Source organism: Onychomys torridus, chromosome 3 (assembly GCF_903995425.1).
Source record: "Onychomys torridus chromosome 3, mOncTor1.1, whole genome shotgun sequence".
Taxonomy (NCBI): Eukaryota; Metazoa; Chordata; class Mammalia; order Rodentia; family Cricetidae; genus Onychomys; species Onychomys torridus.
Genome location: NC_050445.1, coordinates 108,416,434 through 108,430,467, shown reverse-complemented (window position 1 = coordinate 108,430,467; position 14,034 = coordinate 108,416,434). Strand labels below are relative to the sequence as shown.

General features: G+C 46.2%; 1 protein-coding gene across 4 annotated transcripts in view; it reads left to right on the top strand.

Annotated features, from left to right (window-relative positions):
* Positions 1 to 14,034, top strand: part of Slc41a3 (solute carrier family 41 member 3) — a 53,659-nt gene that overhangs the window by 37,889 nt on the left and 1,736 nt on the right. For all 4 annotated transcript variants that reach the window (XM_036181465.1, XM_036181467.1, XM_036181466.1 and 1 more), the window contains 3 exons: positions 4,202 to 4,281; positions 7,904 to 8,038; positions 13,259 to 13,407. In XM_036181465.1, coding sequence (XP_036037358.1) covers positions 4,202 to 4,281; positions 7,904 to 8,038; positions 13,259 to 13,407 — 364 coding nt within the window. The remainder of the gene's footprint in view (positions 1 to 4,201; positions 4,282 to 7,903; positions 8,039 to 13,258; positions 13,408 to 14,034) is intronic.

The following is a 14,034-nucleotide window of genomic DNA, read 5'->3' as shown; positions in this document are numbered from 1 at the left end:
ACAGACAGACAGACAGATCATTTTAAACCATAACATCCCACTGTCACTCCCAAAGCTTACCTCTGTCTTACAGTGCAGAATTGTGCAGTTTAACTCCAAGCATCCCCATAGAGCTAGCAATTCCCACATCACGCAGCAATCTAAGCTCAAGGTCTCTTCTGAGACTCTAGACTGCAAGGCCAAAGGCAAGTTGTGTGCTCCCAACACACAGTGGCTCAGAGAAAACATTTCCATTGCAGACGGTGGTGAGGAGCCGAAGTAAGACATGGCAAGGCAAACATTAAATCTGAGGCAGCCTCTCTGGCATCTGGGACACAGTGTCTCGATACCCGCTTCAGTGGGCTTAGGAAGTCCAGCCTCTGTGGCCTTTCTGTCACCTGCCCACAGAGCTTCCTACGCTTGCATTTTACATGCTTGCAGACCAGTACCATGTGTTCAACACCAAGGTGTGCTGCTGGCTCCAGCAGTATCCATGTGTATTTGTAATCCATGTACACAATGGATCATATGTACAGCAGCCTCTAAGCACCTAGATGGCTTGGTTCACAAAGACACTCCCCTGGCTGTATAAACAAGGGAGCCCCGAGTATTCTCAAGGGACTACCATTCAAATGAATTTATAATTTAACACCTTGGAGCCTGGGATGGGTAGGGTCTGGTCAATTCCTGAGATGCCCTCAGGCGTTTCCATTGTCCAGTTCAGAGTGTTTGGCTTCTCTTGATTTACTAATCCCCTAGCCACATCCTCTGTCCACAACTTTTCTGGAGTTGCCCGTTTCCCCCAGGTCCTTCTAATCTGCTTTCTGCTCCCATCTGTACTGTAAATCCAGCTGAAAGCAGCCAGAATTATTGCACCACAGCCTGAGTGCCGCGATGCCTTAGCATCGCCACCCAATAAGTTACTTATATCCAGCCTCACCACTTTCAGGGCATACACAAAATAAGCACAATTCCATTTCCCCCTCCGTACATGAGTACATTTTCTTTTGATCAAATTCACCCTTCAGTCTTCCACCTCCAATTTTTCCTCCATCCCTGTCCCAACTTCATGTCCTCCTAAAATGGATGGGTGGATAGAAAGATAGACAGACCGACAGACAGATAGAGATATCCATCTCTATATAACCTACTGAGTCCAGTTACTGTTGCCTACATGCAGGTGGGTGTAGAGATGTCCACTGTAGCATGGGCCAGGGACCCCAGCCTGGAAGGAAACTGACTTTCTGTCCCTGACAGCCATTGATGGCCCGTGGCTTCTCAACTAGGAGTGTGCGTTATGAGTCACCCCTATCCATACTGGAATATTGTTGCAAAATTCTTTGCCAGCATGTGTCATGAATGGCTCCTCGCTCAGTTCCCAACAGACCTCATTCCCGTCCAAAGCCTCACAGGAGCCAGACCTTCACTGTCCAAACTCCTGTGGCCACTCTGATTGTCCACTAATTCCACTGAGAACATTCTAGGCTTTTCTAGCCCACTTTTCCACATTTCCCCAACTTCCTTCCTCACATCAGTTCCAAAGAGCTCAGGACCATCTGGTCAGGGTTGGTCACATGGGTGACTTCACGCCTCTGGTGCTACTTTTCCCTTTGGTTGCTGTTTTTGATTCTGACAAAAATGCATGGCAGCGTGGTTTCAGAGGGTTCAGTACATGATTGGTTGGCCCCGTGTTGCTGGGCAGAGCACGAAGATAAGTCTCTGGGTGTGGAAAGCCATCCACATCATGGTGACCACGAGGCAAGGTCAGGGCAGGGTGTAGCCCCAGGGGCACATCCCCAGGTGGCACAACCAGAGGTGTGCCTCACCAATCTACAGTGTTTCTTAACTCAGTCATGTTACTCAACAACTTTGTCCCTCCCAAGAGCCCTGGAGCACTCAAAGTGAGGGTGACTCGGGTGCCAGGGGTTGGGTCTGGTATGGCCCTGGCACAGAACCTGTGCTAAGTCCCGGTGTCAGTGAGCCTTACACACTGTACTCTCAGAACCCCTCACTTAGGCCCCATCCACTCTCCTGAAGCCACTTAAAGCCACACAGGGGTGCTGGCTGCAGGAAGAGCCGAAGCTGGGCAGAGTGAGTGAGAGCAGCATAGCCCAGCTCCATGCCCTGGTGCTGTGGAACACTGGCTGTATTGAGACTCCTGTGCAGATGTCTGAGGGTTTCCATTGCTGTGATGAAACACCATGTCCAAAAGCAACTTGGGAGCAGAGGGTTTATTTCAGCGTATACCCTACGGTCCATCACTAAGGGAAGTCAAGGCAGGACCACAAAGCAGGAATCTAAAGGCAAAAACTGAGGTAGAGGCTGTGGAGAAGTGCTGTTTACTGGCTTGGTCCCCATGGCTTTCTTACATTGCTCGCTCGCTCTCTTGCTCTCTTCCTCCTCCTCCCTCTCTCCCTCCCTTCCTTCCTCCCTCCCCCTTCTCTCCCTTCCTTCCTTCCTCCCTTCTTCCTTTCTTGTTTGTTTTTTGAGACAGGGTTTCACTGTGTAGCCTTGGCTGTACTGGAACTCTGTAGACCAGGCTGGCCTCGAACTCACAGAGATCCACCTGCCTCTGCCTCCTGAGTGCTGGGATTAAAGGTGAGTGCCACCACCTCCCAGCTTGCTATTGCTTTCTTATACACTCCAAGATCGCCTGCCCAGGAGTGGCACCACCCACAGTGGGCTGGGCCCTCCTGCATCAGTCATCAATCAAGAAAACACACCACAGACTTGCCTACAGGCCAATCTGATGGAGGCATTTTCTCAATTAAGATTCCTTCTTCCCAGATATTTCTAGGTTTATGTCAAGTTGACTGAAGTCATCCAGCATAATAGGCTTCAGCGTCAGTCATCCTGGCTGCAGGGAAACAATTCTCACCCATGGTCACTATCCCACCTAGCTGTTGGTGGGACCTAGAGCTGTGGGGTTGGTCCCACCATGTTTTCTGGTAGGAAACATTGACAGGGACCGCTGTGGTCCATTCTGTCATGTTCTAATCCAAATCAAAGGGCAAAGAGGCTAGGGTTCAGTTACCTTAACACTAGGGTTTTTGTTTGTTTGTTTGTTTTAGTTCTTTGATTTTTGGGGGGCCTGCCACCCAACTCCCAAATAAATACACAGAGACTTATTCTTACTTATGAATGCCCAGCCTTTTCTTTCTTTCTTTCTCTCTTTCTTTCTTTCTCTCTCTTTCTCTCTCTCTCTCTCTCTCTCTCTCTCTCTCCCTCTCTCTCTCCCTCCCTCCCTTCCTTTCTTTCTTTTGTTTGTTTGTTTGTTTGTTTGTTTTTCGAGACAAGGTTTCTCTGTAGCTTTGTAGCCTGTCCTGGACTAGCTCTGTAGACCAGGCTGGCCTTGAACTCACAGAGATCCACCTGCCTCTGCCTCCTGAGTGCTGGGATTACAGGCATGTGCCACCACCGCCCGGCACCTTTTCTTAACTTAAATTATCTCGTCTACCTTTTGCTTCTGGGCTTCTGCTTTTCTCTGTTCTATATATCTTTCTTTACTTCCTACTCTGTTCCTGGCTGGGTGGCTGTGTGGCTGGCCCCTGGCTTCCTCCTCTCCTCCTTTTCTCACTCCTCCCTCTTCTATTTATTCTCTCTGCCTGGAAGCCCCACCTATCTCTCTCCTGCCTTGCTATTGGCCATTCAGCTCTTTATTAGACCAATCAGGTGTTTTAGGCAGACAAAGTAACACAGCTGCACAGAGTTAAACAAGTGCAACATAAAAGAATGCAAAATATCTTTGCATCATTAAACAAATATTTCACAGCATAAACAAATGTAACACATCTTAAAATAATATTCTATAATACTTTACCCCTACAATGTTTCAAAACTACTGACAAATACTGACCTGCTTTCTCTAAGGCTCTACAAAGTCTGAGAGGTAGAAAAGCCTTTTCTAAACTCCAGCTTCTGGTAGAAGCAAGGTCTTTGACAGGTGGTTGGTGTCTCATCCCATGACAGAGCCTAGCCAGGAGGACCTACCTGTGCTGCTTATGGCCTGGGGAAGGCTCTTATTTTATAATGGGTTACTATCATCCAAAGGACTTTCTGGAACAGCTGAGGCTTGGAATAAAGATGGAGACATGATATGAGGAGACAGCTGGGTTGCAGCAAAAATTCTGTGTAGGGAAGGGATGATGTTTACCAAGCCCAGGAAGGTGGCCAGTGGGCAGTTGGCCAGACCACTCTAACGTCAGCTCCATTCTCTCCCCAGTTTCGGAGGCCTCATCTTAAGCAGAACCATTTCTAAACATCAGTTTAAAGGCATGGCTGTCCTGACTCCCGTCATATGTGGTGAGTGCTGGGTGCAGCTCCTCTTGGGGTCCTTGGACTAGGTAGGGACTGAACACCAGTGTGCAGCCTCAGGTTCTAAAGGAGTTGGGCAAGCTGAGCCTGCACAGCCTACAGATCTGTTAGGCTGAGTTTCCTCAGATGCAAAGGATCTGAAGGTACCCCAGAGCATATGGGGAGTGAAGCATACCGATTTTATTGTTTTTGACAGGGTCTCATTTTGTAGATCAGGCTTCCCTAGAACTCTTATGTAGCCCAGGTTGGCCTTGAACCCACTGTGATTATCCTCCTACCTCAGCCTCCCTAGTATTACAGGTGTGAGTACGAGGCCAAGTCTTCTTTGTTTTAGAGTCATTGGTGGCATTAAAACTCAGACATTAATACATGGGGCTCTGGGTTTCTGTCTCTACCTTAAAAGTAAAGCCCACAGCAGTAGTGAGTTTACAATCTGGGCAACAACCTGCATGACTGTGTGATGCTTCGCCTCAGCCCCCACAATTCCCTGCGGTCCTGTACTGACTCACTTCCTGTCATTGCCTTACTGCCCATGGTCTGCAGTTATTTGGGTTTTGACTCCTGGCTGCCCAGAGAGAAGTCAGGCAGGCAAGACACTCTGGACAGTGCTGGAAGTGCGCTGCAGGAAGCCATTCCTAGCCTAAGGGACTTCCACCTGCCCTGTCCTTCTAGCCATGCTGCCTTGTGGGGACCAGGGAGCCGACAGGTTAAGAGAGGTTGAGAACTGGAGTAAAGAGCTGAATGTATAAACATAACTAATTAATTTCTTTCCTTTCTCCTTTTTAAAGTTATGAATGGCCAGGAGAAATAAATGTCCAGCCATCCTTTCTGACTGCAGATCGATGGTTTCTCCACTAGGGTCATCCATGTGGCTGATCTAGGACCCTGACACACACACACACACACACACACACACACACACACACACACGACTGAAGATGGACATTTTTTTTCCACAACCAGCCCCAAGTAACAACATGAAGACTTCTTATTAACTATGAAAGCTTGGCCTTTAGCTTAGGCTTGTTCCTAACTAGCTCTTATAACTTAAATTAACCCATCTATATTAATCTATGCTCTGTCACATGGTGTTACCTCTCTTTCATTTTGCACCTTCTGTTTCTTCTCCATCTGGCTGGCTTCTCTGCCCTTCTTCCCAGAGCCCTCTCTGTACCCAGAAGCCCCACCTATACCTCCTGCCTAGCTATTGGCCATTTCACTTTTATTACACCAGTCACAGCAATACATTTTCACACAGTGTACAAATATCCCACAACTTTACCCCTTTTGGTCTAATGAAAAAGGGAAGGTTTTAACTCTAACATAGTAAAACTATATACAATAAGAACAAATATCAAGTAAGAATTACATTCACAATGTTTAGTCCATATGTAATTGGCAAATTGAAAGTACTGTATTATCTGTCCTATCTTAGTGAGTCAAAAGTTTTATACCTAAACCATTTTTTATCATAACTTGTATATCATTATAAAAATATATTTTTAAGCTGGATGGTCGTGGCACATGCCTTTAATCCCAGCACTTGGGAGGCAGAGGCAGGCGGATCTTTGTGAGTTCGAGGCTAACCTGGTCTACAGAGTGAGATCCAGGAAAGGTGCAAAGCTACACAGAGAAACCCTGTCTCAAAAAACAAAAACAACAACAACAACAAAAAATCTTTTTAGACCTAAATACATCTTTTTAGATAAACAACTTAAGATTTCATGTTTCTCAACCTTATAAACTTTATATCTGTTATGTAAGTTTTTTTTTTAATTTGGTAACAAGGAAAACTGTATCTATCTAGTCTTCTGAGACCCAAGAAGGATATAATACTCCCTGAGTAAACATGAAGTGCATAGCAAGCAACTTCCTAAACTAAGAAACAACAGAGACATCTGGCTGCCTGAATAGTAACCCCAAGGTTCCTCTGCAATACTGGGGCATCCATTTTCAGCCTGTGGGTCTAGAATATCTGGCAGACTTTTCTGTGATGCAGGAATTTTGAAGGACTGCCCTACCCTGTCTTGGCAAAGTTTGTCAGTTTCCTTCTTTTGTGTCCTGCTTGTCCAGATTTGGACAGCATACTGTCAGCAATTTGGGCAAGGGCAGCCTCTTTGCCCAGTGGCTAACTTTACCACAAATGCAAACTCCATATGGAGGTTCTTCAATGCTCATCATCATCTTTTAAAGTAAATTGGTGCTGCCAAGAGCAGATGTGTCTCATTATCATGAAAAGCCTTATGTTATTAAAACATTTTAAATGCCATATTCCATAGGTCTCTGAAGTGTTTGAAGATCATCTATTTATTAAAAATATATTTCTATTTAACCTTGAAAATGTACCTAACATGACTATAAGTTTGATTGTTAGAGATGACTATTAACCCATCTTTCTTTATTTATTCTAAATAGGTTTCAAGGACTAAAACTTTACATTTTTAAATGAGCTGCATAGGTACAATACTTTAAACAAGAGTAGAAACATATCTATAGTATAACAAAAATAACCTTAAATTTGTACCAATATACAAAAATCTGTACCAGTATAAAATATTTGAGACTAGTGGTTGTTTAAAAGTAAACTCAACAATCCACCCTTTTATGCCATCATTTCTATACTGTATCTCCCTTTTTTTCCTGCAGAAAGAGATCCCTGAATCTAATCTCCTTTGTTCAGCTCTTTCCTTGATCATGACCAATAACAACTTGTAACCAATCCCCCTAAATGGTGACAATCATCCATAACCCACCAAATGGGCAAAAAACATCCACCCCATCTCTTGGGAATGTAGTTGTTATGTTCTCTAGACCACTTCCTGTTATTTGGGGTGGGGAGCAACAGCATCTTTAGGGGACTGTGAGAAAATTGGGATAATGGTCAAGTCCTTGGAGACTTGTATTATTTGTTTTGTTTAGTTTCTGTGTAGTGGGAAAGTGTAGAGCTTATCTCATGTCTTGGCTGAATAGTCTGTGAGGTTGGACCATCTCAGCCAGCAGCTTTGAAGTTGTTCTGGATCTAGAATTTTGAGGAAACTGCAATAGAGGCTTTCTGAGAGGCTGGATCACCTAGGCTACTTGTCTTCACATGGCCTGTGGGGCTGTGGACCCTTGTCAGAAACAGGCACTGTCCTCTGCCAGTTCCCAAGAGAAGGCCATGTCCAGCTAGGCCATCCTATGCTGCAGGGCTCACAGTTCCAGGGTGTGAACATGCTTATGGTCTTCGGGGATCCTGGTGGCCTCCTGGGTCCTAACATTGAGTCTCCCTGAAGACACCCCTTCGTGCATCCATCCACATCTCTGGGCATGAGCATCGGTACTATTCAAGGCCCCTTCCACCCATCCTCCTCCCTCCCCCACAGAACCATCCAGGTTTTTTGTTTGTTTGTTTGTTTGTTTTGTTTTGTTTTGCTTTGCTTTGCTTTGCCTGTTCAACTTCACTAGGCTTAGAGACTGGCTGTCAGGGTGATCGTGCTCACAGGATCTGGGTCACCCTCTCTGGGTGCCCAGCAAAGCTGAGTGGGAAGGAGAGAGGATAAGAAATGCTGTGTAGTGACACCATCCTGGAGAAGCCAGAGGTTGGAGCATGCTGTACCCTCTCTCCTCACAGGTGTTGGTGGCAACCTGGTGGCCATTCAGACCAGCCGCATCTCCACCTTCCTGCACATGTGGAGCACACCTGGGGTCCTCCCCGTCCAGATGAAAAGATTCTGGCCTAACCCATGCCTCATTTTCTGCTCCTCAGGTCAGTATGCTATCTGCTGAGACCATGTGACTGTATTTATTTCCCAACCCCTTCTTGTCAGTTTGGTTTTATGGGTTTGGTTTTTTTGTTGTTGTTGTTGTTGTTGTTTTGTTTTTGTTTTTGTTTTTGTTCTTGGGTTTTTTTTGTTTTTTTTTTTTTTTTTTTTTTTTTTTTTTTTTTTTTGTGTGTGTGTGTGTGTGTGTGTGTTTAATGTTTACAATGGAAGCTCTCACTGTGCTACCCAGGCTGGTCTTGAACCCCTGGGCTCCGATGATGATTCTCTCGCCTCAACCTCACATTAAGTGGTGACCATGTGCACACGCTCCCATGTTTTCCTAACATCATCTCCCAGTTGGGAAACCTTTTTCTGTGTTATTTCTGCATCACACATTTTACTTAATTCATACTGTTTACACATGGTTTTCCTACAGATTTTCTTGAGTGTTCAGTCCAGCTGCCCCACATGGCATGCTTTCACTACAAACTGCATATTCTCCTCACCTCCCTCTCACTTTACCCCCATCCACTCCTCAGAGTGGTAGTCAACAAAGTCTGGCATACCAAGTTGAAGGAGAGCCTAGCCCCTCCCCATTGTATCAAGGCTGAGCAAGGTATCCCACCACAGGGAATGGGCTCCAAAAAGCCAGTTCATGCACCTGGGATAAGTCCTGGTCTTGCTGCCAGGGACCCCACAAAAAGATCAAGCCACACAACTGTCACCCACATTCAGTGGGCCTAGTTTGGTCCCATGCAGGTTCCCAAGCTGTCAGTCCAGAGTCAGTGAGCTCCAACTAGCACCAGTCAGCTGTCTTTGTGGGTTTCCCCATCATGATCTTGACCCCTTCTTCCTCTTTTTTTTTTTTGAATGCCAAATGCCGTTTATTGAAGTAGGGAGGAGATCTTAAATACAGGTTTACAGCACAATGGGAAAACCCTGGAGGGCAGAAGTTCACTTCTGATGTTTTTTGTTGTTGTTGTTGTTTTTGTTTTTGTTTTTTTGAGCTGAGTATCGAACCCAGGGCCTTGTGCTTGCTAGGCCAGCACTCTACCATTGAGCTAAATCCCCAACCCCACTTCTGATGTTTTACAATCTTGCATCTAAGTTGTTAACACCCAATATGCTGGATACACAGACAAGGAGCTTCCCTTAAGCATTCAGGAGGATGGAATCTCACAGGGAATTAGCATAGGGAGGATATCAAGGTCAAGGTCAGCAAGCAATGCAACAGTTCCCCAAAATGGGGGCCAGGGCCCTACAGGTCCCCCCCCCCTTTACTAAAAAATGAGCTTTTGACTTAGATTGCATGGGATGTCAGCAGGTCATCTTACCCATCATGGAGATACCTGTCCAGGCCACACAGGTGTTCTGTCTTAGGTTGGTGAGCGCCCCCCCAGCCATTACCTACCTCTGAATACAGGCTCAATCGTGTGAGAGCTACAGAGTTAACTGTTGCCAAAGATCTCTAAGTGGCACTGGGCTTGCAGTCTGTGTGTTTGACACAGAAAAGACCAAAAGAAGTCTTAACCCACCCATAGCCAGTAGGCTAAAGGCAACTGAGCCATTTCCTTCTTTAATGAGCCTTACTGCAAATTGGAGTCCTTGTAAGATGGTATCCCGAGAGCAAATGGAACGTGAGTTTGTGTATTTATAACTTTCAAAGCCAATCAAAATGTATATAACTATTGATTTAAATTTGTCATGCCCAATAGAATGAAAAATTAGTTAACTGTGGTAGCTACTTTTGCTGCCAGGGTCTCCACTGTGCTAGCTGTAGTAACCAATTATGAAATGGCAATCCCAGAAATAGTAGTAGCAGTGGTCATCACTGTTATAACAGCAACAACGGCAGCAGCAATGTCAAATTCTCTTCTGGAACGTGTGGGTATCTACTGGCATGGACACAACTCCAGGAACACGAACCACTGAGACTCATTTTTCTTGATCCCAGCACGACTTAAGCTGTCAGGTCTGCAAAAGAACAACTAAGAACCATAAAGGAAAAACAGGCAGCTCACAAGGAGCAGAACTAATGGTCTCATAGTGGCTACATTCAGGCTCACAAATTTTTTTTAAAAAGATTTATTTATTTATTATGTATACAGAAGAGGGTACCAGATCTCATTACAGATGGTTGTGAGCCACCATGTGGTTGCTGGGGATTGAACTCAGGACCTCTGGAAGAGCAGTCAGTGCTCTTAACCTCTGAGCCATCTCTCCAGCCTGACTCACAAATTTTAAGGTATCTTCAAAGGGGGCTAAATGAATTTCAGGAGGCCAAAAAGTGTTGCACAGAGCCACTCCTGAGAAGTAGGTACTGCCCCAGCTTGAATAGAATTGTGAGAATGAAAATGCTTAGCTGGCATGCTACTGTTAACAAATGGAGGTCAGTGACCTTCAGTGTTATCCTTAATCTCCTAGGTGTCTGGGTGACACGTTCTCAAACATACTTGAAAAAACAGTTACCATACATTACCTTGTGGAGAATCCAACCGCATGGCTGCAGTTCCTAGGCTTACGTTAATGCTTGCCAAAGCTGGCCCTATTGGGCTTTCAATCCCCATTGGCATCAGAAGGGGAGAGTTTTTCACGAAAGCCCAGTAGGTTTCTGTCATGTTGGGCTTCAGCTGCAGCCACAGGGGCACACTCGGTGCTCAGAAACCCAATGAGGAATTTCATTGTCCTGAGGAAAGACATAAGCAGAACTCCGGGCCCCCACCAACACCAGATTGGGTTCCCCTCCAAGTGTCAGTAGAAAGATCCTTCCATCGCTCCAGAGGGTGATTTGCAACAGGAGCCCTCCAGTGCTTATCTGTAGTGGATACTCCAGCAGAATCCACTGATAAGAAATTTAAAATATATAATACAAGGAAAAAAATAGAATGTGGAGAGGAATGATGAGCCCCTAGTTTTCCCCTTTTTGCTTTAGCAAAATATGTTTGTTTGTTTTTTAATAGTTCGCATTTTTCTTTTATTTTTTTAGATTAATTTATTTATTTTTCTATTATCAGCTTGATACAGTATAAATTCTTATCCTTATAGTATAATGTTTCTTTGAAGGTTGCTCAGTAATTGAGTAAAACCAAATCTTATTATAAGCAACAGTCATCCTATGGTCCTCCATGTCATATATATAGCCTTATGGTTCTGTGGGTTGCAGTCTGATTGTTCTTTGCTTTCTATCTAGAATCCACTTATGAGTGAGTACATACCATGTTCATCCTTCTGGGTTTGGGTTACCTCACTCAGGATGATTTTTTTCTAGTTCCATCCATTTGCCTGCAAACCTCATGCTGTCATTGTTTTTCTCTGCTGAGTAGTACTCCACTGTGTATATGTACCACATTTTCTTAATCCATTCTTCAGTTGATGGGCATCTAGGTTGTTTCCAGGTTCTGGCTATTACAAATAGTGCTGCTATGAACATAGTTGAGCAAGTATCTTTGTGGTATGATTGAGCATTCCTTGGGTATATGCCCAAGAGTGGTAGTTCCATTCCCAATTTTCTGAGAAACTGCCATACTGACTTCCACAGTGGTTGTACAAGTTTGCATTCCCATCAACAGTGGAGGAGTGTTCTCTTTGCTCCACATCCTCTCCAACATTGATTGTCATTAGTGTTTTTGATCATAGAGTTTAGGCTTTCTTTACGTGCCTTAAAAAAAAAAAAAAAAAAAGAGTTGGGGCTGAGGAGATGACTGGGTCAGGAAAAAAATGCTTGCTGTACAAGTGTGAGGACCTAAGTTCAATCCCCAGAACCTACGTGAAAAAACAAAAAACAAAGCTGGGTGGTGGTGCATGCCTCTAATCCCAGCACTCAGGAGGCAGAGGCAGGTGGATCTCTGTGAGTTCGAGGCCAGCTTGGTCTACAGAGCGAGATCCAGGAAAGGCACAAAGCAACACAGAGAAACCCCGTCTCGGAAAAAACAACCCAAACTAAACAACAGCAACAACAACAACAAAGAGCAGGCCTGGTGACCCCGCCTGTGACCCCAGTGCTGGGGCAGAACTGCATGAATTCCTGGGGTGTGCCAGCCAGCTTCAGGCCAATTAGTAAGAGACACTGTCTAAAAAGTAAAGCAGATAACTCCTGAGGATAATACATACAACCCCCCCCCCACACACACACACACAGGCACACACACACACATAAACGCATGCACGCACACGTGCATTGAGTTGGCTGGGAATGTAGCTCAGCTGACTGTCCACTTCACAGTACTACGTGAAAGTGGGTGTGGTAGTGCACACCTGTAATCCCAGTACTCGGGAGGTGGAGGCAGGAGGATCATCCTGGGCTGCATGATACCCTTTCCCTCTTTGTCCCCCCAAACTGCTTTCTCTGGAGCTGGAGACGGAACCCCAGGGCCTTGAGCATGTTCAGCGCATGCTCTGTCACGGAGCTACACTCTGTCCCTAACAACCCAAACCACCCAAACGACTTGCTTCTGTTGGTTGACTTTTTTAGTTCATTGTGTTGTTGTTGGGGTGTCTGAGTTTGTCAAGTGACTTCCCTGCCTTTTCCTGACAATCTCAGGAGGACAGAGATGACTTCTACTGTACAGCTGTGTTTGAGAAGGCATCACACCCACTGGCTGTAATGCCCAAGTGTGTGTTGTCGGGTCTGGATAGTCCACTCACTACAGATCCTTAAGCTCAGGGAGCAGAAAAGCAGAGCTCAGAGCTCACTGATATCTCAGCTGCACTGACAGGGCAAGGTGGGGGCCACCCAGGGAGGCCTGCAGTGTGTCACCCTCCCCAGTTGCCCAGGCTTTTGTCCACCTTAGCCGCTGGCACAGTCTGTCTCCCACTCCTCACAGGGAGTCCGACCTCATCCTGTGCCCCCTCCCCACAGGGGTCTTTAGAACCCAGGGGAGCTGCCCCCACTTACACACCCTTCCTAGCCTAAGCTTGCACTTGCTCGCACGATCGTTCTCTCTCTCTCTCTCTCTCTCTCTCCTTCTTTGAAGTATTTCTTGCTGTGTGAAATGAAATGGCCTTCCTTCTGTGTGTGGCCAATTACATGATTCTGATCTGTTCCCTTCAATGTCAGCCCCTTGAAGGAAGGGAAGGTCAGGACCGAGTTCCCGTGTAATAGAGTGCACCACATCATTGCTGTTTGCAGATGAAGGGGCTTGGGCGCCTCATTGGGGACTCTTCCTTTGCCAATGGCCTCTGCAAGCAGGTAGGGTTTGTGATCCTTTTGACTCCGTTTCTTCTAGAAATCAACTCTGTGTCAGCTCGAGTCCTGCTCTTTCTGGTGATCCCAGGACATCTGATCTTCTTCTACCTCATCTGCCTGGTGGAGGGCCAGGCAGTGACAAGCAGCAAGATCTTTGTGTTCCTGTACCTGGTAGCGGCCATAATCCAGGTGAGGAGGATGGTGGCAGAGACACACAGCCTTCATGGCTTCTTAGCCAGCATCAGTGGTCCTTGTCCTGTGGGAGGTACGGAGTAGAGTTCCTGTTGTACAAAGATTCAGCCAACTCACTCAAGCCCAGCGGCGTGGACTAGGCACAGAGGCCACTGTGCTATGTACCACATACCTCACACCACGTCTCCGCTGCACACTGCATACTGCATGTTGCCTGGTCCCACCACATGCTGCATACCTCCCTCACTTTGCATGGTATTCCGCATGCCACACTCATCAGAATGCTGGAAGAGAGGCTGTAGGTGCATTGTGTTCTGTGGAGGAGGCTGAGCCGGCCCTTCTTCCTCTCACAGAAGCCCCTGCCTTGCATGGGGCTATAGTCTTCCTTCCAGGGAGGATGGCCTGTGGCCGATGTGAGAGATTAAGCTGCTGCTGCTTTGAGAAGGGAACTCAGCACTGCTGAGATGCCCACTGGTTAGTGTCCCCTGGACTGCCAGCAGGGAGGACCATGGGCACTATGGCAGTTTCAGGACAGTACACTAAAGTGTTTCCTTGTTTCTAGACTTAGGCAAGTCCAAGGCTTTACCTAGGGGGAAGGAACAGGGCAGGGACTGGCTGATAAAA